Source organism: Serinus canaria, chromosome W, assembly GCF_022539315.1.
Source record: "Serinus canaria isolate serCan28SL12 chromosome W, serCan2020, whole genome shotgun sequence".
Classification (NCBI taxonomy): Eukaryota; Metazoa; Chordata; class Aves; order Passeriformes; family Fringillidae; genus Serinus; species Serinus canaria.
In genome coordinates this window covers 17652624-17677691 of record NC_066342.1, presented here as the reverse complement: position 1 = coordinate 17677691, position 25068 = coordinate 17652624, and the positions used below count along the sequence as shown (strand labels likewise).

At 47.0% G+C, this 25068-nt stretch overlaps 3 protein-coding genes across 4 annotated transcripts in view; 2 read left to right on the top strand and 1 right to left on the bottom strand.

The window, feature by feature from the left end:
• LOC108962568 (CBP80/20-dependent translation initiation factor-like) overlaps window positions 1-25068 on the bottom strand; it is a 392204-nt gene that overhangs the window by 95324 nt on the left and 271812 nt on the right. Inside the window, exon 10 of one of the 2 annotated variants that reach the window (XM_050986368.1) lies at window positions 20961-21483. The exons of the other annotated variant lie outside the window; for it this stretch is intronic. Within the exon in view, the coding sequence (XP_050842325.1) occupies window positions 21367-21483 (117 nt within the window). The 3' untranslated portion in view covers window positions 20961-21366. Of the gene's footprint in view, window positions 1-20960; window positions 21484-25068 lie in introns of those variants that run through there. 2 annotated transcript variants of the gene reach the window in all.
• LOC127060980 (uncharacterized) overlaps window positions 1-25068 on the top strand; it is a 225449-nt gene that overhangs the window by 115045 nt on the left and 85336 nt on the right. The gene's annotated exons all lie outside the window — the stretch shown is intronic.
• LOC127060974 (Friend virus susceptibility protein 1-like) overlaps window positions 1-25068 on the top strand; it is a 1102452-nt gene that overhangs the window by 1003268 nt on the left and 74116 nt on the right. The gene's annotated exons all lie outside the window — the stretch shown is intronic.

The following is a 25068-nucleotide window of genomic DNA, read 5'->3' as shown; positions in this document are numbered from 1 at the left end:
TCAGGTAATGATGTCATATACCCCAGTTTGCTCCCCCCCAACTCACTTTTGTTTATACTTTTCGTGGCCTGAGGCAGTGAGGTGTCCTTGCGTTTCAGGTCTAGAGGAATTGTTTTGTCTGCTCAAAATGTGAAGACAGTAAATAACACTGTATACGGAGTTTAGAGTTATACACTAAAGCAGTAGAGGATTTGAAAAATATAACAGCTAAACCCTAAGGCATCAGTACCACTGTGATTTCTGTGCATGACCTGGACCAGCTAAAATAAAATTAAATTAAAAACAGCCACATAAAGAGGGTTAATGAGTTTTGCAGTCTGTGCTGGACATGGCGTACAGGTCAGACACTCTCCAGCTGTGCTTGGATCCTTCTGCCTCCATCTGTGCCAAATCACAAACTGCTCCACCAAAGACCCAGATCTTTATCATGTTAAGGGAGAGAAAAAAATTGCCTTTCAGCAATAACAATGTGTATTACTTAGACTATCATGGACTATCAAAAAATCATGAAGATTGGAAAAAACCTCTAATTTCATCAAGTCCAACCGACTTCCATGTCCCAATTCCCGCAGTATCCCCTTGGCGTCTATTCTTAGAACCCCTAAGATACAGAAAGGGCTGCTGTCACTGTGAGGTTAAGTCAGTTGCTTGAATAAAGAGAGTCTATGGGAGAGGACAAATTTCAGTTCATTCCTCCCAAATCCTCATGCTCAGCATGGTAAACACTTCACTAAATTCTCCTCTTCCATCCTCTGCCTGGGCTGACAACCGATTTTTGACCAGCTTCCTGGTTGAGCCCCTTGACCATCTCAAACCCTGACCAGTCCACTGAAACCTGAGTGCAACTTCTGTCAGAAACCATGAGACTTGACTCAAGTATTTACAACCAGAACAAAGCACAGCAGCAAAGCAAGGAAGGGCCATTTCTGGGTGTCGGTTTAGAGGCAAGTTTAAGAGAAAACACTCTGGAATGAGTGTTTCCTCTAAAAAAGGGTTCCAACAATCCCTTTCTGCCAATGAGACATTAACACTAGTGGATGAAAGTGAAAAGAAAACCCAACTGTTTATTAACAAACAGAATGACAGCACAGCATGGGAAAAAATGGTAAATGAATGCTAGATATTGAACTGTCAGACCTTACCCCCTCTCACACACAGACAGCCACCCACACCAGAACAAAACAAAAAAAAAAAAAATCCAAAATGCCAGGGAAAGAAAAAAACAACGGCCAACCATGTGGCAGGGAGAAACAAAATGACACCGACTTCTGTGTCAGGGAAGAAAAAACCCAAAAGGCTCACGCAGCAGCTTGGGCAAATGGGCAAAACCAGATGGGAACCTGGTGAATCTCTAGTATTGGTCTCCCCTTCACAGCAGGTGAAGCTGGTGGATTTGGTGTCCTTTCTCCTGTGGGTTTGGTTTTTCCAAGGTCTGGGGCCAGGAGGGAGTGACCCCTTGGCTTCCAGCCAGACAACGGCCAATTCTTCTCCCATCGATTCTGTGATCTCAGACCAAAACCAAACTGAACAGTTCAGGGAAAAAAAAAAAAAGGCACCAAAAGATCGCTGCTGCAGTCTCCAAGGCCAGGGAAAGGAAAAAAACCTTCTTGACTAAGCTAATAATAAAACCCAAGCTAGGTAAGCAACAAAGTAGCACTGTTTCCCGGGGCCACCACAGACGCCTGAGGAGTGAGGCTTTGCAAAAGCCTGCACAAGAGCCCCGAGGCCTCCCCCCCTTAAAGCTATAACAACCATTTCTAGGCATAGAGCATGCGACTAGGGAATAGAAAACCACCCCAAGACACAGGGGCATCAAGAAGCTAAATTAGCACAATGAAGAAACCTTGCATGGGTATGCAATAACATATGCCATAGGGTATGCTTTAGGCTGTGCAATAGCATGTGCAATAGGGTGTGCAATAAAGTATGCAACAGGGTATGCATTATGGTACACCACAGGGTATGCACTAGGGTGTGCCATAGGGTATGCTCTATAGTACGCTGTAGGATATGCAGTAGGGTATACTATAGGGTGTGCACTGGGGTATGCCATAGGGTATCCAACACGGTGTCTTGGGATGATTTTATCATAATACTGTATTCCTCTATTGTCTGCTTTATTCTCAGAAATGAGTCCTGTAGCTTTAAGCTGGGCCCAGGTGAAGGGGGGGAGCTGGGGGAATTCTACTGCGAGGTCTGTGTTCAAACTCTCGCACTCCTCCGTGGTTGGCTTTGCAGCAGAGAGGGAATTACATTCTTTGCTTTTAGATAGCTTCTTTTTGTTAGCTGAGGCAAGAAGTTTTTGTGGGACTGCAATAGCATTTCTCCGGTGACTTCTGTTGCTTCTTCTGGAACTGTTCAGCTTAGCTCCGGTCCGAGAACCAGAACATCGCCGGGAGCTGGACGCCATGGACCGGCGGGGCGCCGCGGGACACTGCATCCAGCTCCGGACATCGGGGGAAGCCAACTAAATAAAGAACTCTGAATCCACCAGCTTTCTCCGCAGTGAGGAGGTTTAATATCTAACATTATTCATTTTTTTCCCCGTGCCCCGAGGGCACTGTGTTAAATAAACAGGTTTTTTTCACTTTCCTCCAAGAAATTCCTTTTGTATCGGTGGGGGAGGGAGTGCCAAAACCTGCCTTCTTTAGAGGAGACGTTCATTCCATAGCGTTTTCCTCCTGAAATTGTCTCAAAACTGAGATGCAGGGCATGCAACAAGGTATGCATTAGGGTACACCATAGGATATGCGATCAAGTATGCAATAATGTATGAGTTTTGGAATACATTAGGGTATGCATTAGGTTATGCAATAGCATATGCCATAGAGTATCCTATACAGCATTCAACAGAGTATGCATTAGGATATGCTGTAGGGTACCCAACAGGGCATGCAGCAGGGTATGCCATAGGGTATGCAACAGAAACATCCCTTGTCCACTGTCACTGAGGCATTTTCAACTGCAGGAATGCACCAGGCTCTGGCTCTGCCTGCAAGACAGTGGATACTCTGAAGTGGGCAGAGATATTAATTTCATAGTGTTAGGGTTTCTTTTTATTAAAAGAAGGTATCAGCCTTCTGTTTGATGTGTTGTTGGCCATGGTTGCTAAGGGGAGCAGTGTACAATTACAGTCCCAGTGATGTCCACTCTAATAATAACTTGACTCTGCATATCTCAGATGCAGACACAGCTCTGCTATAAAGAGCATGGCTGATTCAACAGAGGAATACTCCAACTTAGGTTACATGTGAAGGGTTTGTGGTACATTGCTTAACACCTCTCCAATGCAAGGGAAACTGACAAGCAAAAACCTCTCAATAGAGACACGCTCTCAGTGTATTAAGAAGGTATTTCTAGAGGGGTGAAGAAACTGTACTTGTGCCCACCAAGATGTTCTAGCATGTCCCCAGATGCCCAAGCTCCCCAGGTCCAATTCATCCAGGTCCATTCCAAGGGCTAGCACAGCTCAAAACACCAAACCAAACTCAATGAGCAGTAAATCAAACCCAAATAATAGAATTGTTTAGGTTGGAAAAGCCTGCTAAGATCATCAAGTCCAACTATTAACCCAGCACTGCTAAGCCCACCACTAAACCATGTCCCCAAGTGCCACATCTACATGTCTTTTAAATCCTTCCAGGGATGGTGACTCCATGTTGTGGTTTGAGAGGAAGTCAGTTTTTTGGGATGCTGTGGTCAAACCAATAGGTGCTCAGATTTGAATATTGGCACCTGGTGTGGCCACTGAGAACATGGATACGCCTCTGAGAACACAGGAGGGTTAAAAGCTGAGAAGTCCCGGGGGAAGCTCTCTCTTGGTTCCGGTTCGTGAAAGAGAACAGACCTCTCCTGCTCGGCTCTGAGCTGGGCGGGGGAGGGGAAGCCATGCGGCCGGAGGAGGTAGGCCAGTAGGCCGGGCCTTGGACAGAGAAGGGAGGTGAAGGCCCCTGTGAGATGGAAGGGTGGAGGAGCACTGAGAGGCTTCTGGCAGCCACCCCCCCCCCTCCGCCGGAGAGAGAGAGAGGGAGAGAGCCTGTGCCTATGCTTGTGCCACCTTGAAATTTGATAGCACAGCTGGTGTGAAGGAGAAGGGGGAGATGCTGTGAAGATGTGCCCGGCAGGGCAGCTGTGGGAGTTCATGGACAGGCAGAGCCTGAGACTTTTAAACCTTCTCTTGGATGATAGAAACCTTGCAAATGCTGATTCCTTCTGGAGCTGAATGAGGAGAGAGATAGAGATAGAATAGCAAGAAATGGGCAAGTGTGATGCAAGTTTGTGCAAGTGAAAGATGTCTGAGAGAAGCTGAGAAGAGTCTTAAGTGGGAGGAGATGATAGAGTGGCCTTTGGCTGGACTTTTCTTGTATAGCCATGGACAGAACCACTTTTTTTCCTGTGATACAGAGACTGCATTTAGGGGGAGGCAATGGCTCGGAGCCAAGAGAGTGCAGTAATGTGATGTGAAAGAGTGCGTGAACAGAGACGACAGGTGAGGAGGGTGGTTGGGCCTCAATCTTCAGTAGAGAAAAAGATCTCTGTTCTTGAGACACCTCGGCCCCAGGGGGTGAAATTTGGGGGGGGACAGGTGTCCCGAAAGTGAGAGACTGTGCTCTTTTTAGAACTAGAGAAAGTACCCTTAAAAAAGAAAACCCTAGAAGCAGCTCTGGTCCATGCGCAGTGGTGAGAGCACTGGGCATAGAAAATAGATGTCATGATGGCAAATGTTCTCCTGGGCGGTGCCACATGACATAGAAACACGAGAGGTTTCAATTGTGTTTCCTGGGGAAGTCTATGGTACAAGAGGGACTCCTCTCTTCTTGATGAACTGAGAACTGATTATCTGGAAGGTGGTGATGGACTGAGAGTTAGTGATCTGAGAGGTGGTAACTGAATTGAAAATTCAAAGTTTTGTCTTACTGGGATGTGATAGAAATTTGGTGGGGGGAGGAGGAGGAAATTTAGAAAGTTTTCATCCTGAGTTCTGGGTGTTACTTTTATAATTGTAAGTTAATAAAGTTTTTTCCCCTTTTATTCCTAAGCTAGAGCCTGCTCTGCTCTATTTCTGATCACATCTCACAGCAGAAACCAGGGAGGAGGTATTTTCATAGGGGGCACTAGCATTGCGCTGAAATCAAACCATGACATTTTTTGGTTCCCCTGACCAGGAAATTAAATTTTGGGCGAGTGATAAGGTAAAACTGTGAGATGCCCCAGGCAGCATGTTCCAATGCCTGACCACCCAGATGTCAAATTACCCTCCTGGTGCCAAGATCCTGCATGGCAGCATCTCTCTGGTCACAGCACAGCTGGTCTGTGGCTGGGTAATTAATTCGGCTCCAAATATGAAACCCAGCCTGGTTCCATAAACCGGTCCCTGGATGAACAATGATGGGATACATTCAAACCCAAACAGGGACTTCACCAAATCATGCTCCATCCTAAGCTGCAGGCATCTCACTGGTCAAAAAGCTGGACGGTGTTAAAACCAGACCAATCAGCTGTCTAAGCCGGGGAAATTCACATGCCCTATAAAAAGGGCAGCCATAAAAAACTCATTGCTGTTTGCTGATGACTCACAGTGTGTTGTGTCGTGTGTCTGTCTCCAATGCACAACCCCTCGTAACACTCCTCAAGCTCTACCAGCTGCCCAGCCCATGACTCTCCTTTCTGCATCTCCCTTCCTGAAAGGGTCTCAGTACCCAAATTCAAGACTCAGTCAAGATTTGGGACCAAAACACAGTGAGGGATAAATTCAAAGCACAGTTTTCCCAATGGGTACCCTTAGAGACTGAAATGCTGCAACATTGGTCAGGGACATGCTCTTCAGAGGAGCTGCAGACACAGAGGGAAATGATGTGACAACATTCCCATGCCATGGTGCTATCATCTCTTTTGGGAACAAAACAAATCCCCCAAGATAAGCTGGAAACAGGCAGCCCCTGAGCATGAGCACCTTCCTAAACAGCTGAAAATATAAGAGGAGCCAGGTTAAAAAGAGTTTATTGCCTGTTCTGCTGGAAAAACCTTTACTACTTGTTTTAAGGTCCAGTGGGCTATAGGTACCAGGATGCTGGTACGGCAGCTCAATGGATTAATGAAATAATTTCTCAGATTCTCTAGTGAGACTGAGCTGTTGCCATCACAGTCCTGAGAGCAAGGGAGAAACAAGCCCCTACAAAACAGGAGCACCTGCCGGGAGCAGATAAAGGGACAAGTGGCCAAGCCCCAGGCACCAGAAGCAAGGGGGGGAGGTGGGGGAGTAATCACATTGATCCTGATTTATCACAACCTGGCAGAGTAATTCCCCAGCTTGCTCAGTGAACTGAGCTCCTTAAGTCCAAGGATCAGATTTGTCCGAAAGGTGCAAGAGAGAAATAAATCCAGCTCTGGAAAAAGTGTTTTATTAAAGTTGTTTGGGTTTTTTTGTTTTTTTTTTAAATTGACAGCAAATTATCTTGAAATGGCTGATGGAAGAGCCAGGATGGGAGCTGTGTAATGTTTTATCATCAACCATGTATCAATATATCATATTAATACAATATACCAACATTGTGTCATCAAAAATATATCAATATATATTAATATATCAATATGATATCCATATTACTCCATAATATCATATGTTATCCAATATGTCAGATTGATATTGATATTGATAATATATCATATTACCATCAACAAACTTATTACACACCAAGGCAGTTGTGATGAGTCTTTTGGGCTTCATACCTGGGTCTATCTCCAGCCAGGGCTCCAGGGCTATCAAGCCTGAATGCAACACAGAAATTCCTGGTTTAGGGCTTGATTGAAGTATTGAATTAATCCATGTGAATGCATCTGATTATTTTGCTCAGAAAAAGAAACTATGCTTGGAGAAACTCAAAATCCTTTACTATCAGAAAGGAAATGTCAAATTATTTAATTTCACATAGCACTTAGTTTTTGACCTGTAGTGATATGTCCTCTTTTTGCACCATCAAGACATTTATAAAAGTTGTGCAGCTAGGGGCTGAACGAATCCCTTTTGCATATTTGTCTATGCTTCAGGAAATTAAGTGGGTCACCTGTACATCCTACTCACTCTTTGCACTTCATTTCTTCCCAGCTTTCCACAATGGACATGTCCTGAGTCCAGCCAGGAAACAGTTAATTTTTGTAGTAGCCAGGAGGAGCATGGCCAGTGATTTGTGGAAAAAAACTAACTCAACAACTCGTAAAAGTTGTGAAGTTGGTATGTTTAGTATAGCGCTGGACGCTGGACTCATGTGGGGATCGTTTTCTTTAAAGGACATGTGCACTCTTGAGAATTTTTGAACATTTTTTATCTCCCTTTACTTGTACATATGTATAGAGTTTCACAATAGGTTAATGCATATTCATTTTACTGGTTTCCCATTATAACTCTTGCTTTTGTTTCCAAGTTCAAGGGGCCCTTCTTATCTTTTTAGCTTGGAAGTTCACATTCTTTTTCCTTGTTTTAAGCATTTTGCAAGCACAATAGAGTTAACAGACTAAACAAGTTAAAACGGTATATTTCATCTATGCTAGCAAGCTACAGACTTAATAATTCAAAGCGGTACATTTCACCTAAATCTGAAATGCATTTCTACCCTGTTAAATTTCTACTCAGTTTCACCAGGACCTTGAGGTTATTCTATACCACCTCATACCATATCCAGGGAGTGGACAGGGATGGGTCACTTCCAGTTGAGGCAGTGTCAGAGTGAATGGTCACGGTAGCGCCAGGTTCCACATGGTGAGCACTTGCATGTGAATCATTCGCCTATCTTGTACACTCTGTTATTATATTATTGTTGTTACTGTTCATTTCTTACTTCATTGCTGTTCCTAGTAAATTGTTCTTATTTCAACCTGTGATCTTTACCTTTTGTGCCTCCAATTCTCCTCTTCATCCTGCTGGAGGGGGAGGGCGAAAGAGCGAATGGCACACATTGTGGAGGGTTTCAGTGGGAACACTAAATTGGGGAATATCATTCGTAAACCACAACAGCTTTACTTTATCCACTCATTATATACCATCTTCCTCACGCCCAGACATACATCTTCCAACTATATATATATATATATTCTTATATATATATTTATATATATACACACACACACAAAAGTATGGGTATCATTTCCATAGTCAATGGCCATCCCCCCAAGATGTCTGTTAAGTTAATTTAGTCCAGGACTGTGGTATCCATCTGTCCTAAATGTCTTCCAGGGCAGAAGGGCAGGTGTGCTGTTAGCTGGTTACAAGCTGTATCAGGAGCTCACATCTAGTGTATCTAGAGCAGTCCACGTGAAGGACAGCAGAGGGGGTGTCATGGCACATCAAAGGCCCCCCCCAAAGGGGTCCCCAGACCCTGTACCAGAGCACTGCAACATGATGCAACAGATCCACAGTGTTGCAAGGGAGTGTCAAACTTGCCCTCCCCTGGTGTCCTGGTTTGGGACAGATTTGGGAGGAAACTTCCCAAACGGGGTCTCCTCTAGAAAGCAAATTCAAGCGGCCCCTCCCCCCACCAGTTCAGGAAAAAAATCTCCTTCAAGAAAAGTGGAAAAAACTGTTTATTTAACAAGCAAATTACTCACAAACATGAAAAAATGAGTAATATTAAACAATGAAACATTTCATTTGTTGTGGTGTGGGTTCAGTTTCCATTTGTATTGTTTTCCCTGTTGGCGTTGTTCTCCCCATCTTATAATGTTCTCCCCATTTTGCATCCCTAAGCCTATGTTGATGGTTCAGCCCTGGTTTCCCCCTTTCCCTGAGTTGGTTCCCCCCTGTTCTGAGAAAGCTACCAAGCCCTTGTCTCCACCCCCGTTCCCTTAGCAACCACCCCACTTGTTACATTTTACCCTCCTCCAGAGCCCTGACCATCTCCCAGGGCCCTGCCCATTTCTCCAGAAACTTCTCCCTTCCTCAGAAAGTGATTTGGCAGGTGCCTCGAGCCTCTCCCTAGCTTTTATATCATTAGTTCTTGTCCATGTCAGTTATATTCAATTCCCCTCCTCAGTTTCCCCCATTGGTTCTTGTACCTATGTTACACCCCCTTCATATACCGCTGTTCCCCTTTGTTCCACGCCTTTTCCTGCCTGGATTCCCTGGAGACAATGAGGCATTAAAACTCTGGACTGCACCAGGCGAGTTAAGACCCTCTTTTCTCTCTGGCTTCTCCGCTTTTGCCGCTCCTCTCGATACTGCTGCCTCTGCCGAAGGCGCTGCCCAGACGTCCCTGACGAATCCGGGTAGTGCCCCTAGCTGCTAGCTGCTGCTGTGCTCCAAGCTAGCCGCGGCCGCCTCCCCCCCCGCTCTCAGGGGAGTGAAGTGCACTCGACGCAGCAGCGCGGCACTCATTGTTCTGAAGAGATGGCAAATTCAGAGAGATATCACATCATACAGATGGACTGAATGCTTCATAAGAGGAGGAGGGGTTGGGCTACAGAGAGCCAATCCCTGACGTGAACGTAAGCACGTAGCTATTGGTCAATGAGCTGGGTGGTAACCAATCATAGCCAATCAAGTTCAAATGCAGTCTTTTGAATTGCCTATATAAAGAGCTGTACACACCAATAAACTCTCTACTGCATGAAACCCCAATGTGTGTTGTCTCTCTTTCTCCATCAATAACATATGGTGCCCTGGGTGAGGACGATAACTAAGCCACAAGAAAAGAAAATGGACAGAACACCAGAGTGACAGCCGTGAGCTGTGAGGAAAATACAGCCAAAGAGCTGTGTGAAACAAAAAGCTGGAGAAGCTGAAAAAGCTGAAAAATAGAAGAAAAACCCCACTGAAGAAATGGGTGGCTTTGTCTCCATGAAGGATCATACAGTTATGAAGGTATGGAAACAACTTCTTGAGGAATGGGACATAGATTATGATGAATAGGCATGGTTAGCTTTACTAATGTGGGCTGAGAACCACAGATTGGACACAACTAAAGAGGCTGCCCTTGATTTGAATACTTTGGCATGAACTGGACGATTTATAATTCAAGCAGCTCCCAGAGGTGACAAAAGCGCAATAGAAGTTATAAAGCCCTAGAAACTTATTTTAGATCTAATGAGAATGTTAAATACCGAGGCACATGGTGAGGACTGGGTGCTGGAGGAGTTAGTAGGGGAGTTGGGCACCCTTCCAAGCCCGCAGAAGAGGCGACTGGACAACATGGGCATGCTGGCCTGAATGCACCTGTACCGAGATGTTGTGTGGTGCCAGAACACCCTGTGCCCATGCTGCAGGGCTGCAGTGCTGTGCTAAACTGCCCTGTGGCTGTGTGGAGCTGCTGTCCCAGGTCAGACCATGCCACCATTTTGGCTGGGTGGCCCGTGACCATGACGCAGCTCCATGCGGCTCCTGGAACCACCCCCTCACCACTGGAGCTGCCCATGTCCCTCACCACCATGGAAACGCCCAGCCTGCCCCTGCCCGTAGCTGGTTGGTTCAGCCCAGAAACCATGCCCACAGTCCTCCCTCCATTGGCCACCCCTGCCTGCTGCTGCAAGGTTGGGGGGGGGGGGGAAGGGGGCCCAGATGGCATCACTACAAATGCCCGAATATTGTCACTATATCACACTCGGAAATGGACCAGAACCACGAAGTCCCAGCACAGCAATGCCAAATCACACTCCTAGCCCTGGCCCTGGCCCAGCACCTGCCGCTGCTGCAGCACCATTGCACCTACAGTCAAGGTTTCAACAACCCAAGGAAGCCCCTGCAACCCTGCCGATACCAGCTCCAGCCTCATCGATGTTCCAAGCAGAAGCCATCCCCACTCAAGACCCGGTAATCTTCTGGATGGAGGTAAAACAATGTCTTGGTTTGTAAAGATAGGTGTCTGCTTAAGCAAGGTAGGAGTTGCCCCTGAAATGGAAAATGTAAACCCCCTCCCTCCAAATTATTGTGATTTTTAAATAAAAAGGCTCTCAGGCAAAGATATGGGAATAAGAATAACAGTTCTTTACTAGGAAAACTAAAAAAAAAAAAAAAAATTATAGTACCAACAAAAAAAGCCAATGACAGAGTCAGAATACGACCTGACACCCTGTGGGTCAGGGTGTTGGTAGCAGTCCATTGGAATGGATGCTGCAGTCCTGGAGTGACAGATGTGGTTCTGTTGAAGCAGTGATCCTCTAGAAGGGTGTAGTCTTCCTCTGAAAATCCAGTGGTGGTGTAGATGGGCCTGGTCTTCCTCTGGGAATCTAGTGAGAAAGATCTGCTCCTCTGGGATTCCAGTGGAAAAGGCTTGCTGTGGTCTTCCAAATCTCTCATTATATTCAGGTAGGAATGCTTTGCTCCTCCCTCTGGGTAGAGCTTCTCACAATGGGATGATGTAGTTTTATCAGTCATGCAGTGAGACTCAGTGGCCCATTAACAGAAGGTATCTCCCAGAGGGGGGATTGGTTGTGGAAGAGATAATGAAAACTGCCCAATTAAGAAAAGATAACTGCCCCACCTCTAACAGATAGGAACAGAATACCTCTATTTCCAACCTAAGACAAACAAAAAGCAATACAATGTGGGGATATAGAGGGGGCTGAACTAATTTCTCTACCCATGTATTCACCATCATCAGAAGACTGGCGGCAGGGGGGGAGCGGCCATTGTTCAGGCTCCCCCCAACCCCGCAGTGCCGGCGCGCCATGATATCGGGGCCGGAGCCCCCCCACCGCAGGCGACGGAGGCGTCTGCACAGCCCGTTCGGTGGCCGCTCCCCCGCTAGCGCCAGAAGCCCCTGAAGCGCCCACACAGCGGCGTCCCGGACGATTCCCGCCGTGCCTGCACGAGCCCTTCGGCATTTCTTCCACGCCCCGTGTTGCTATGGAAGCGCTCGGCCCGCCTCCCGCTGATTGGTTCAGTCCTGGAACTTGGCCTTCGCTTGACACACCCATTCGCAGCGGCACCGGGTCCCCCAGAGAAACCGGAAGCATCGCAGCGCCGGAAGCTGGAAGAGAAGCCGGCAGCCCCAGAGCTGTGGCCTCCGTCGGCGCTGGATGCATCTGTGCAGCCCACGCGGCGACTGCTGAGACAACGGCATCAAAGGCGCCTGCACGGCAGCCGGGATCGGCCCCGCCGTGGCGCCCGGGACCCCCTCCGTCGCGCCGGCAGTAACCCGGAATAATGCCAGAAGCCGGACGTCGAGCGGCTCCTGAACCCGGAAGTGCCAGCAGCGTGCTCTCGGAGCCTGCTGACGCACCGCACCCCACCCCACCTACAAACAAGGCTTAAACAGCCTGAGGAACCCATATCACTGATGGCTACGTGAGACCCCGAGAGAGGGAACACGAGCTATTGCCCTCCTGCCGACTCCCGAGAGGAAGCCTCCGCTCCACTCCTTCTCCTGTCGGATACCACCCCCACACATAATCCAGTTACCTTCTGGAAGGAGAGGTACTCAAGCATGAAAGAAGACCCAAAAGAATTATATGCACAAAATCTGCACAAAAGTAACTTCTGGAAATTCTGGTGTAAAACTCTGCTAACTAGTTTTAATATTTACCCACTTAAAAATAAGCTAAAGGTTTTTAAAAGTGCCTTTTTGGACTTGGTGTAAAATCATGTCAGCTACAGTTTTCAAAGAAAGATATTGTTAAGTATACTAATGATACATTTGCAAAAATTAGTAACATATTACAAAATTGAAATCAATATCTAAATGTAACCTTGTCTCTTAAGTTTTTATTTTTACTAAGTTTTATACTCAATGCCTGGCACAAACAGGCATCCAGCTATAAAATATTATTTGATGTTACTTATCCACATTCCTTTGATTATTCATAAGTTATGTTAAGAAACTTTTTCAGTAAATAATAATAAAAGTTTGTTTTTAAAGCAGTGTTAAGGAAATCCTTCCAGTCATGTTCCTGGCTCTGGCCAAGCCTTGGATATGGCTGGCAGGGAAGTATGCCACGAATCCCAGGTGGTTTTGTCCTAAAAATTAAATCAAGTCACTTTGACTTGTAAAGTTGGTCTTATAAAAGCTGAACCCTCTTTTCGAGGTAAACTTTGAAGCCTTGTTCTGGAAAAAGCTATCCAAGTCTAGCTATGACAGACCCTGGGTGAAGGTAAAGCATTTAGGCATTCGTAAGTATTTTTGTTCAGTGGCATTTATTGTTTACTAGATGTGTTGCTTTACTGTTCATAATAAGTGCATGTTTTCTGAATTTAATAGGTAAATTGCGTTCTTGTTATAGCTCTTAATGCTGAAAACAGAAGTGAGTACTAATAACCTGTTTAGCTACCACAGCAAACAGAACTTATTTGCCTTGTTATAAACACATCCAAATGGTACTATACAGTATACAGTGGAATCACAATCAAAGACTGGAAAATTATCAGCCTGGTTGCTCAGTGCAATGCTCTTTCTGCATTTTCAGTTTCTGTGTCTAAAAACAGAGATACAAACATAAAAAAATAATATTCAGAACGCCTACAAATATGCATTTTGATTTACTAGTGCTCACCAGGTCAAGGCCTGCACGAGCGTTGAAACCTTCTAAATGATCATGTTTAAGTTGGTTTGTGTTGTGGTTTGGAATGGGAAGAACATTTGAGGAAGTGATGTAAAGCTTTTTGTGTAACTGATAGTCTATTAAACTACTGAGAAGCTGGACACGCCTTTGTGAAACACACATGTTAAAGATGAAAAAACTCGGGGACTTCCTCTTTCCTTTCTGGTCGGCGAGGAGGTGGCGGGCCTCGGCCCTGGTCCTTGTCTCGGCCAGGCTGGGCCGAGCAGTCTTGCTGCCGGCCAGGGCCCTTTCCCCTCTCCGTGGGCCGCCCGCCAGGCCCTCATCGGCTCCGTTTTGGCTGGGCCAGATCCCCAGCAGCTGCTAGGCAGGAAGGCAGGGGAGGCTGTGGAGCCCTGGCCGGAGCAGGGCTGGATGCGGCTTTTAAGATTTTGCCATTAAGCCTCCTACCCCCAGCGTGGCTGAGACCAGAAGCCCCTGCAGCCCGTGCAGAGTGGCCCTGTGGCTAAAATTGAACACAGAAAAAACTAGAGACTAACCATAAAACCAATCCTGACACAACCCCAGCTGCAGCTCCTGCCACAAGTTACCAGCGGGTCAGGTAGGCTGCAGGCATGATGTTAACTCTTTCAGTGCTTCAATCCTCCCTCAAGTGAGAGAAAGGAACAAGATGCAAGCATATAAAAGAACAACATGACGACATCGAAGTCAGTGAGGAAGAAGTTACGTCTGAGATGGGAGGGGTGAGGAGATGCCTTGTTTTTGGAGCTGAAAGCCTCTTGTAAACTATAGAAAAAAGACTCTTTTTCATTATAATGCATGAAACTATGGAGAGATGAAGGGTTCAAATTAGTATCGAGTAAAGGCCTCCATGCTAAAGTAAGCAGATGTTAAAGTAGCTGTGATCCCATGAGAAGTCTGAAAAGAGAAAGGGAGAAGAGTGATGAGACTCTATACCCCCAGGAGAAGGAGAAGAAGATTTCTGTTCCCAGGGATGAAGATGATTTTAAAGATAGATAATGAGAACTTTTGCCTTTAAACAGCTCATCTTTAAAACAATACCCCATAAGTTGACATGGCCCATCGACAAGTTGTGGGAAGGCTTGTAAAAATGGTGAGGACTTCACGATGGCAGGGTTCCCCAGGAGCCCGTTATTTGTGACAAAATTGAGAACCACGAGAGAACTGTTTTTTGCCTCTTGTAGAGAAGTCTCCATAACCTTCACAAGAGAGACTTCTCTCCCTAAGTAAACTGAGAAAAGACTATTTTTAAAGTAGTAAGCTGACTAGAAATTTTAAGTTTTATTTCTTTACATTGTCAGTAAGAAAGAAAAAGTTGTAAGAAGAGAAGTCTTCTGAAGAGTTTGTTTTGAGTCTTACTACCTTTTTCCTCTTAGTCACTTTTAATAAAATTTTCTGTATACCATTTTAAAGTTTTGAGCCGGTTTTACCTTTCCCCTAATCCTATCTCACAGCAAGAAGTGAGTGTATTAGTAATTAGCCAGCACCGGACCCACCACATTCTTTAGTGTGTTAGCCAAGAAAATCTCAAAATTAAGAAAATCTTAAATTAGCGAACCTAAACCACTACAGTTTGTTTGTAATGTTCAAATTTTAAGTTGTAAATTTAAAGTAAGTAACCTGCATCACGCCACCCAGTAACATTCTACCTTTGATAGCTCTTAGACATGATAATAAAAAACTGATGGGGCACACCAATAGCTGAAAAAATTTGCTTTGTCAGTTTGGTAAGAAGTTTCATTCTCCTAATACAGTGTTTGTTGTCCTTCTTGCAAGGGGCCCTGCAGAAAGATAATAAACACGGCTTTTCTATTTTAAAACAGAAAAGGGGGAACTATCACAGCATACAGATGAACTGTATGCTTCATAAGCGGAGGAGGGGTTTGGCTACAGAGAGCCAATCCCTGACGTGAATGTAAGCAGGTAGCTATTGGTCAATGAGCTGGGTGGTAACCAATCATAGCCAATCAAGTTTGAACGCAGAGTCTTTTGAATTGCCTATATAAAGAGCTGTACACACTAATAAACTCTACTGCATGAAACCCTGATGTGTGTCATCTCTCCATCTCTCCATCTCTGCCATATATTGTAGCAGATGCAGGGCCAACTACGGCTCCGTGGAGGGATGTTTAGAGATAGGTATTTGCTGAGTCATAGGAATTGAACCAGGAGTCCTCACTCTGGTCCTCCAGGCCTGCTTATCTCTCTGTGACCCTATAGGCTAGTTTCCCTAACCCTTACAATTGGTCAGTTTTCAATCCTCCCTAACCCTATAAAAGAGGCTGTCTGGGCCCATTTCTTTAGAAGAGCAGCTTCAAGACCCTCTGCGAGACCCTCAGAATAAACCATCGTTGAACACTTAGCCGCCTTCTCCTCTCTCTGTCGTCTGCCTTCAAGGAGCCTCGGCCAGCCACAGCCCCTACGAGCAAGCCAAGAGCTGAAATCATAAAAGAGCTGATTTTCACTAAGAGCTGACAATCACTAAGCTTGCTAGGGGCCACGGCTGTGCCACAGTCTGGCCTAGGGCACCCCAGCCTCCAGAGGGCTGAGGTGTTCTGCCTTGAGACTGCTTGCCTGGGGCGCTTACCCTGCGGGAAACCAGCTATCCGGCTAAGAAGCTAGCCCCTGTGGCTCCATTTATTTTACAATCTATGACAGAATCCTTTTGTAGTTCTGAGTCCTTTTTGTGGGTGTGGCCTTGGCTTTCACTCAGTCTCTATCAGTCCCTCCTGTGCTGGAAATTGCGGCATCTGGAGCCCCGGTGGGCCACAGGTGTGAGCTCCCAGTGTATTTCTGGGTTATCAGTCCAGAACAGGGCTGATCAGTTCCAAGAAAAAGAAAAGCCACAGTCCAGGGAACTTCTCTGCCTCAGCTAGCTAGAAAAAACTAAAAGCAAAGGAGAGCTCTCTCCCATTCGTTGTCCATGCTGCAGACAACACACGCCGAGAGAAAGGAATTCTGGGGGAGTGAAAATGAAGCTTCTGCACACACAAACTGCACGCCACCGCTTCCCCCTCCTTTTGCTCTCAGATCTCTCTGAGCCTAGCTTAAATATACAAGACTGTGGTATTGTCCACAAGGGTCCCAGGATGAGGGAAGAGACGAGAAAGTTGACTCCATGTATCAGAAGGCTTGATTTATTATTTTATGATAGATAATATATTATAACTATACTAAAAGAATAGAGGAAAGGATTTCATCAGAAGGCTAAGCTAAGAGTAGAAAAGGAATGAATAACAAAGGCTTGTCTTTAACTGAAACAGTCTGGGCAGGTGAACTGTGATTGGCCATTAATTAGAAACAACCAGATGAGACCAATCACAGATCCACCTGCTGCATTCCACAGCAGCAGATAAGAATTGTTTACAGTTTGTTCCTGAGGCCTCTCAGCTTCTCAGGAGGGAAAAATCCTAAGGAAAGGATTTTTCATAGACCATGTCAGTGACACAAGACCCATTTCTGAGCAAAAAGACAGATGATGGGGATACCAGCATCATAAAGTCACCCCAGGACACCAGGGGAGGCACATGGGTGTTCCCACCTGGTCTAAACATATAGTAATCCATTGGATGCTGTATTTTTCAGCAGCATGAGCGGTGGGGGACCCTCACCACCCAGACCAGGTGAAGGGGAGCAATGAGATGTTGGGACCCTCGGAATGGTGATATGTTTCTACCTAACCAGTCACTCTCTCTCTGTGCCCCCACACACCCACCCTCCCTCCCTTCCTTCCTTCCTCCCTCCCTCCTTCTCTTTCTCTCCTTCTTTCCTCTTTCTTTCTCTTTGCCTCTTTCACTACTGAATAAAATATATCGAATTTTTTGGCACTAACGTCTAACCTCACGTGATTTTAATTGAGTTTTGGGGTATATTTCAAACCTTTCTGGGTTCCATCCCTTTTATTCACAGAGACTTAGTTTTCCTTGCTCTTTTGTCACCGTGATATTTTATGAAAATCCCTTCACCAGGATTTCTTCTCCAGGGAAGCTGGGAAGCTTCAGCTTCTCCCTGTTTTGCTGCTTTGGAATGTGATTTGGAAAATTGTTTATTCAAACATGTGAATTATTTTTAATTAATGGCCAATCACAGCCAGCTGTGTCAGACTCTCTGAGTCAGTCAGGTTTTTATTATTCATTCTTTTCTAGCCTTCTGATGTATCCTTTCTCTTTCTTTAGTATATAATATAATATATCATATCATATCATAAGATAATAAATCAGCCTTCTGAGAACATGGAGTCAAATTCTTATCTCTCACCTCATCCTGGGGACCTCACAACACCACACTCTTCTGTGTTAATTCAGATCATAACAGTTATGGCACACAGTGGTAGTGTAATTCAGCAACCAATATTATACTTTCTTAGTTAAAGACAATTATACAGGGCAGAGACTCCAAAATGAGTTACCTCTCCTTTAGTTTTAACCAATCCGCTTTTACCAATAGATACAAATGTGAGAAGATATAGGTGAAAAAATAACAGTTTACTAAAAAGAAAAACAGCAACAACCAAGATAACAGCAATAACTACTAGATACAAATGTGCTGAATCCTGTGGCCTCCCTGGGAACAAAGAAAACAAGATGGCCAAGAAGTCCCTCCTCCCAAGATGGCTGTAACCATAGAGACCACATGAAGCACATGATAAAGACAATATGGTGGAGAAGTCCCTCTTGGCTCAACCTTCCCCCTGGAGCAAAGAAAGCCTGTGAAGGTAGGAGCTTAAGAAGCAGTTCTGGTGGCAGATGAGGGGTGCTGACATTGTGTGGGGCAGCTCTGGACCTCTGGTGTCAGTTTCCCTGCTCCTTCTCTATGACTGCAGCAGTGTGTGGGTGTGTAAGGTCAGCCCTGCCACATGCTGCCTTCTCCTGACATCTGCTGGACTCAGTGTCTGTACTGCTTTCTCAGGACACTGCTCCAATTGGGCAGTGAGCAGGGGTGGGGGGGGAAGAAAATGGACTTGCCGGGCACCAAAACCTGTGGCCTCAGCTGCAGTTCCAGAGCTGTAACTTCAGTACCATTTGGCTTGGGAATGGCCATGCTGCCTCTCCTCATCTCACTTGTCCTTCAGAAGCATCTTGGAAATGGGAAAGAATCCACAGGTTGTGCAGTGCTAGGGTCTGCTGATCCCTTCATTTCAGCAAGCCAGAGAAAATGGACCCCTTTCCATTTGTGCTATGACTTTTTCCCTGCCAAAACCACACCCATGGCTGTGACGTGAATTGTTGCTGTTGAGTTAGGAATGGCTGAAGAAAGGCGACATTGACTCCATGCTCAGAAGGCATAAAGCAAGCTTTATTAGGAACTTCACATATTTTATAGACAGGATCATTCACCCAGAACCTGATTGGTTCTTAACAACACCCCTCACACCACTGGTTAAGTAGGAACAACTTCTGCTAAAATATCTTTCCATAAACATCACGTGCAAACATTCCACATGTTCACAAACACCTGGTGCAGAGATTAAGATAAGAATTGTTTTAATTCTTTCTCTGAGCATTCTCACAACTTCCCTAGGACGATACCTGGGAAAGTTATCTGTTTCTCTCTCTGATTAAACTGTCACATCCACAGTGAATGGTATTTGAAAAGACAGCACTGAAAACTCCACCCCTTGTCTCTGTACCCAAGACATATAAAATTCAACATTATGGGCTGTTCTCACCCAAAAATCAAATCCCCCTGAGGTACACATCGTGTTTCCCTGTCCCTCTGCATTACTCACCAAGTGCACCCAGGTCCTTCAGCAAAAACAATCCCATGGATAGGTTTGCTTTTGCTTGAGGCAGGACTAATCCAAACTGTCTTCCCTAACACATTCCTCATATACACCACGGGGACTTTATTCCCTTCTGTGGTACATGGAGGTTTTGATTGGGCAGGGACAGCTTGATTGGTAGAACCTCTAGTGTTAACTAACCAGGTGGCATTTGGTAAATATAGATTCCAATAATTTAAGGTCTCACCACTCATTGCTCTCACTGTGGTTTTTTAATAGTCCATTATACTGTTCAATTTTCCCAGAGGCTGGTACACCACAGGGAATATGATACACCCATTCAATACTGTGCTCTCTGGCCCAGGTATCTATGAGACTATTTTTAAAATGAGTACCATTGAACAACTCAGTTCTTTCTGGGGTGCTGTGTCTCCACAGGACTCACTTCTCAAGGCCCAAGATGGTGTTCCAGGCAGAGGCATGAGGCACAGGGTACATCTCCAGCCATCCAGAAGTTGCTCCTTCCATCGTAAGCACATATCACTTGCCTCGGTGGGTTTGCAGGAGTGTGATGTAGTCAATCTGCCAGGCCTCCTCCTATTTATATTTTAACCATCTACCCCATACCACAGAGGCTTTACCTGCTTGGCCTTCTTGATCGCAGTGCATTTCACAGTTATGGATAACCTGGGAGATAGCGTCCAGGGTTAAGTCCACCCCTCGATCACATGTTGCATTTCTTCCCCGATTACCTGAGGCATCCTGATCCCACCAAGCCAGAAAAAAATCACCCTTGTCCAGATCCTCCTGGGACACTTTAGTTTTGGCAGCCCAATCCCCCTGTCTGTTGTTGTGATGTTCTTCAGTAGCCCGACTGTTGGGTACATGTGCATTTATATGACGTACTTGCACAGTCAACTTCTCTACCCGGGAAGTGCTATCTTGCCACAATTCAGCCGCCCAGATGGGTTTACCTCTGCACTGCTAATTGGTCTTTTTCCATCAGTCCAGCCACCCCTACAGAGCATTTGCCACCATCCACAAGTCAATGTACAGGTAGAGCACTGGCCATTTCTCTTGTTCAGCTATAGCTAAAGGCTGCTGGACAGCTTTCAGATCTCCAACATGACTTGATCTACCTGGTCCCTCAATAGTTTCTGTGACTCACTGCATAGGACTCCATATGGCAGCTTTCCATTCTTGATGTAGCCCTATAATACTGCAGGAGCCCTCAGTAAAGAGAGTATATCACTTTTAATTTTCTGGTAGCTGATCATATGGTGGGGCCTCCTCAGCATATGTTACCTTCTCCTCTGATGATAGTCCAAAATTTTCTCCTTTGAGCAAGTTTGTGATGACTTCCAAGATCCCTGGGCAATTGGGGTTTCCTATTCAAGCTCCCTGTGTGATCAGTGTGACCCACTTAGTCCATGTGGCATCAGCAGTGTGATGTATAGAAGGGACTTTCCCTTTGAACATGCAGCCCAGCACTGGCAGTCAGGGTGCCAGGGAGCAGTGCTTCAGTGTCAATCACTTGTGAAGCACCTCAGACCCCTTCATAAACTGCCAGTATCTCCTTTTAAATTGGGGTGTGTAGTGGTTTGACACTGGCTCAATGCCAGGTACCCATGGGAGTCGCTCGCTCACCTTCTCCTGCTACAGCTGGGCAGCGGAGAGGGGAAAAAAATTAATCAAGGGTCATGAGTGAAATAAGGACTGGGAGAAAAACACTTCAAGGGCAAAAACAGGCTCAGCTTTAGTTGCAAAGTGAATTTATTACTCACAGAATCAGAGGAGAATAACGAGAAGCAAAATAAGCCCTTAAAACACCTTTTTCCACCCAGCCCTTCCCTCATTCCCACTGACAGCTCAGGGAGACAGGGCGTGGGGGTTTGGGTCAGTTCAACACCAAGACTTTCTTCTGCTGCTCTGGGAGAGGAGTCCATCCCCTGTGAGGCTGTAAGGTCCCTCCCATGGGAGACAGTTCTCTGTGAACTTCTCCAGTGTGGGTCCACTCTCACAAGCAGCAGCCATACCGCACTTGCTGCAATGTGAACTCCCCCTATGGGCAGACAGTCCTTCCAAACTGCTGTGATGTGGGTCTCTCTTTCCACGGGATGCAGTCCTCCAAGGACAGGCTACTACAGCCTGGAGCAGAGGCTCTCTCTCTCCACTGGGTCTTCCACAGGATCACAGCCTCCTCCAGGCATCCACCTGCTCTGGCATGGGCACCTCCCCCACGGACTGCGGGTAGTTCTCTGCAGAGAAATCACAGTTGTCCTGATGCCTTAGAATTTAGCTTTTATATTTTTCAGATCCTGTACTGCTTTAGTGTATAACTCTTAAACTCCATAGCCTGTCAGTTACTGTTCTCCTGTTTTATTCAGACAAAACAATTCTTCTCTAGGTCGGAAACTCAAGGACACCTTGCTGTCTCAGGCCCCAAAAAGTATAAACAAAAGTGAGTTGGGGGGGAGCAAACTGTGGGTATATGGCTTCAGTACCTGAAGTTGTACTTGGAGGATTAACCCTTGATATGTAAATGGACCAAATTTATAGCTGTATGAAAAATTTGCGACCATCATCCATCTTGGGCGTAGTCTCTCGGAGGCTTCTGACTGCCCAAGGTGTACCTATTGAAGGCCTTTAATTAATACCTGCTTTTATTCTCTTGATCTTGTCTAGCCTCTGTTCTAGGTAGCCACTCCAAGGCATCAGACCTATGGGCTGTAGTGGGACAGCCTGCTTCACTATGGTCTTCACCATGGTCTGCAGAGGAGTCTTGGCTCTTGTGCCTGAAGCACCTCCTCCCCCTCCTTCTCCACTGACCTTGGTGTCATCATGTTGTTTTTCCCTCACATGCTCTCACCTCCTCTTATCTGGCTACAAGCAAAATCCCCATGACTGATTTTCTTCTTAAACATGTCATCACAGAGGCATTACCAACCTCTCTCATTGGCCCAGTTTTGGCCAGCAGCATGTCCATCTTCAGAGCCATCAAGGACTGGCTCTGCTGGACATGGTGGGAAGCTTCCAGCAGTTTCTTGTAGCCCCCCTGCTACCAAACACCAGGCCATGCCAGAACAATATATGGTGTAACAGGCCTCAGATCCTTTGTATCCCTGACTCCATAACCCCAGGGGTAATCCTCAAGTCTCCCTGAGTACTTTTTGCCAGAGACTCCAGGAAGGACCATTATCCTTGGCTGCTATGTAGGGCACATTTTTCACATCTTGTCCTGTCGTGAATGGCCCCAGGGCTACTGCATGAACAATCTCCTTTTAATATTGTTCAAAAGATTGTTGTTGTTCAGGACCCCACCTGAAATCACTCTTCTTCTGGGGCACATGATAGAGGCCATACAATCTGAGTGTAATCTGGAATATACATTCTCCCAAAACTCTTAGCGCCTAGGAACCTGTGGTATTCACATGCCCTCTGAACAGAGAGAAGATGTGAGACAAGCAGAGAAGAGGGAAAACACAATTCTTATCTTGCTTGCTGTGCCTGTGTTGCACTAAAGTAGAATGCAATACGGAAATTGTTTACCCAAAGTGAAGATGTTTTGTTCCCTTGGCCTATTAGGGCCAAGAAGTGCGTGTGTGTGGGACTGTCATGGGACAGTCACGAGACAATCAGAGATGAGTGCAGTTCTGTGCAGTTGTGAGCAAGAGTGAGTGCGTGGCAGATTCAGTTTAGATTAAATGTACATAGTGTAGTATAATAAAGTAAGTCATTAGACTTCTGATGATGGAGTCAGATGCATCATTCTCTCTCCCCTTCATCGGAGTCGTCTTTGATTTACAATAAGTGGTGACCCGACGTGTGGCTGTGGCCTGGACTGGAGAACTAAGACCCTGGATTTGGGCAGAGTTCACAGCACGGCTGAGCACAGAAAGAATCTGCTGAAAAAAATCCCAGAAGCATGTCCAGAGATCATCTGGGACAGACGGGAAGCCTCTAGGACCCCGTGGGACCCTGAGCCTGGACGCTGACACCTGCTTTCCCCACAGAGAAAGGTATTAACCCTTTCCTGAGTCTTTCTAGGAGGAGACTCGGTCTTTTCTGGCCGTGTCTGTCCCCCAAGCCTTGAGGCAGGGGCTGGGGAAGCTCTTCTGGCAGGCACTGCCCGATTGGGTGGGCTTTGACTTTGGGAAGAGATGTCTGTAGACATCAGCACTCAATTTTCATGGAGAGAGAAATTTACTTTGGAATTCTGGGAGCTCACTCTTCGTGACTATGAAGTTCTCGTGCCCCAGCAACAACTTTACAAGTTTTTTGTCTGGGCCAAACGCCATGGGCTCCCCATGGGCATGAATTCCTCCTGGGACCCCCGCGCGTGGAATGCCCTTGGTGTTTCTCTTAGAAAGCATTTCGAACGGACTGGGAAGGTCCATCACCAGCTTCCCACTTGGGAGCTGCTTTTCACATTTTTGAGAGGCGACCACGTTCGTTTGGGGAGCGCTTCTGATGCCGTGGGGGCCTCTGGCAGGGACGTGGGGGGACGCCTCCCCCCGCGCGGAAGGCGACCAGCCACCCCGCCACAGCCGGCGGGAGAAGAGACTCTTCAAGGACAGTCCCCGCCGCTGGCTTGCCCCCCGCGTAGAGCGGGGAGAGGAGGCTTTGCCCAAGGTGCCGGTGGAGAGGTTTTTTTCTGACTCCCTGGAGCATGCGCAGGAGCCGCCTCTTCTGCCCCTCCCGGGGCTGAGAGACCTGCCCGCAGCTCAGGCGGTGGCGGTGACGCCTCTGGCACCGCCCCTCGCTGCCTGCCAGCCTGAGGACGCCCCACCAGCCCCGCCCGCGACCGCCCCTCCAGCACAGCTCATGATGGCTCCGACCGCGGCGGCCCCGCCCTCGCCTGCTGCCACGCCGGGAAATGTTGAAGCTGGGACAGCGGAGCCACCATCGCCACCTCCCGCCAGCCCGGCTCCGATTCAAGAAGACGGTGAGGACGGCGAACAGCCGGCAGAAACACCCCGCGCGCCGCCCGTGGCCCTGCCTCCGGCGGTATCTGCCGTGGCGCCCGTGATCAGTCCGCCACCCCCTCCCGCAGAGGCAGAGCCCGCACCAGAACCGCCCCGCCTGGAACCGAGAGAGACCGCGGCGGCGCTTCCTTGCGCGCCCCCACCGCCTCCAGCAGCGGCTGTCACGGTGCCTGCGTCCAGCCTGGACCCCACCCCGAATTTTTCGGGTTGTCCCGAGGCTGCCCCTGCGGGGGGAGTTGGGACAGGGGAAGGGGACGCCAGGCAGTCCCCCAGGGGAGGCGTTTATCTACCTATAACAGGCTTTAGGATTTTTCCTTTTGTTTCTTTCTCTCAGGGAATTTTCTCCCATATGTTGCTAAGAGATAATAATGACCAGGTACTTAACAGAGCCAAAAGAAGTTGCCACCGCTCAAAAGGGTGCGGCTGGCTACTCTCTTAGCTGGAGGGTTTCTCTAGGAGGGGCGAAAATACCTCGAGATTTGGGCTGGGGAAAAGGGGGCTGGGCGCAGCTCCTAGCTCTCTTGCTGTCTCGGCATTCAGAGGTGAAACAGACTGCCATCACTGTGGGGAAATTTTGCCACCACTGCTGGGTTCCTTCTCCTGCTGCCTTCTACTGTGAGTGAAGCTCTGCTTGTGGGAGCGGCAGTTGTACTGGAACCTTATTAACATCCTACCTCACTAAGAAAAGGACTTTCACCATCTGCTCGAGTGCATCAGCGAAAACCCCGGGACCCTGAGCTCTTTTTCTCTCCAAGGGAGCCTCTCCCGGCTGTGTTCAGGAGCCAGGCTGCCACTGCCCAGCCCCCGCCATTTCTTTGCCACTGCTCCAGGGTTTTCCTACACTGTAGCCCCACACCC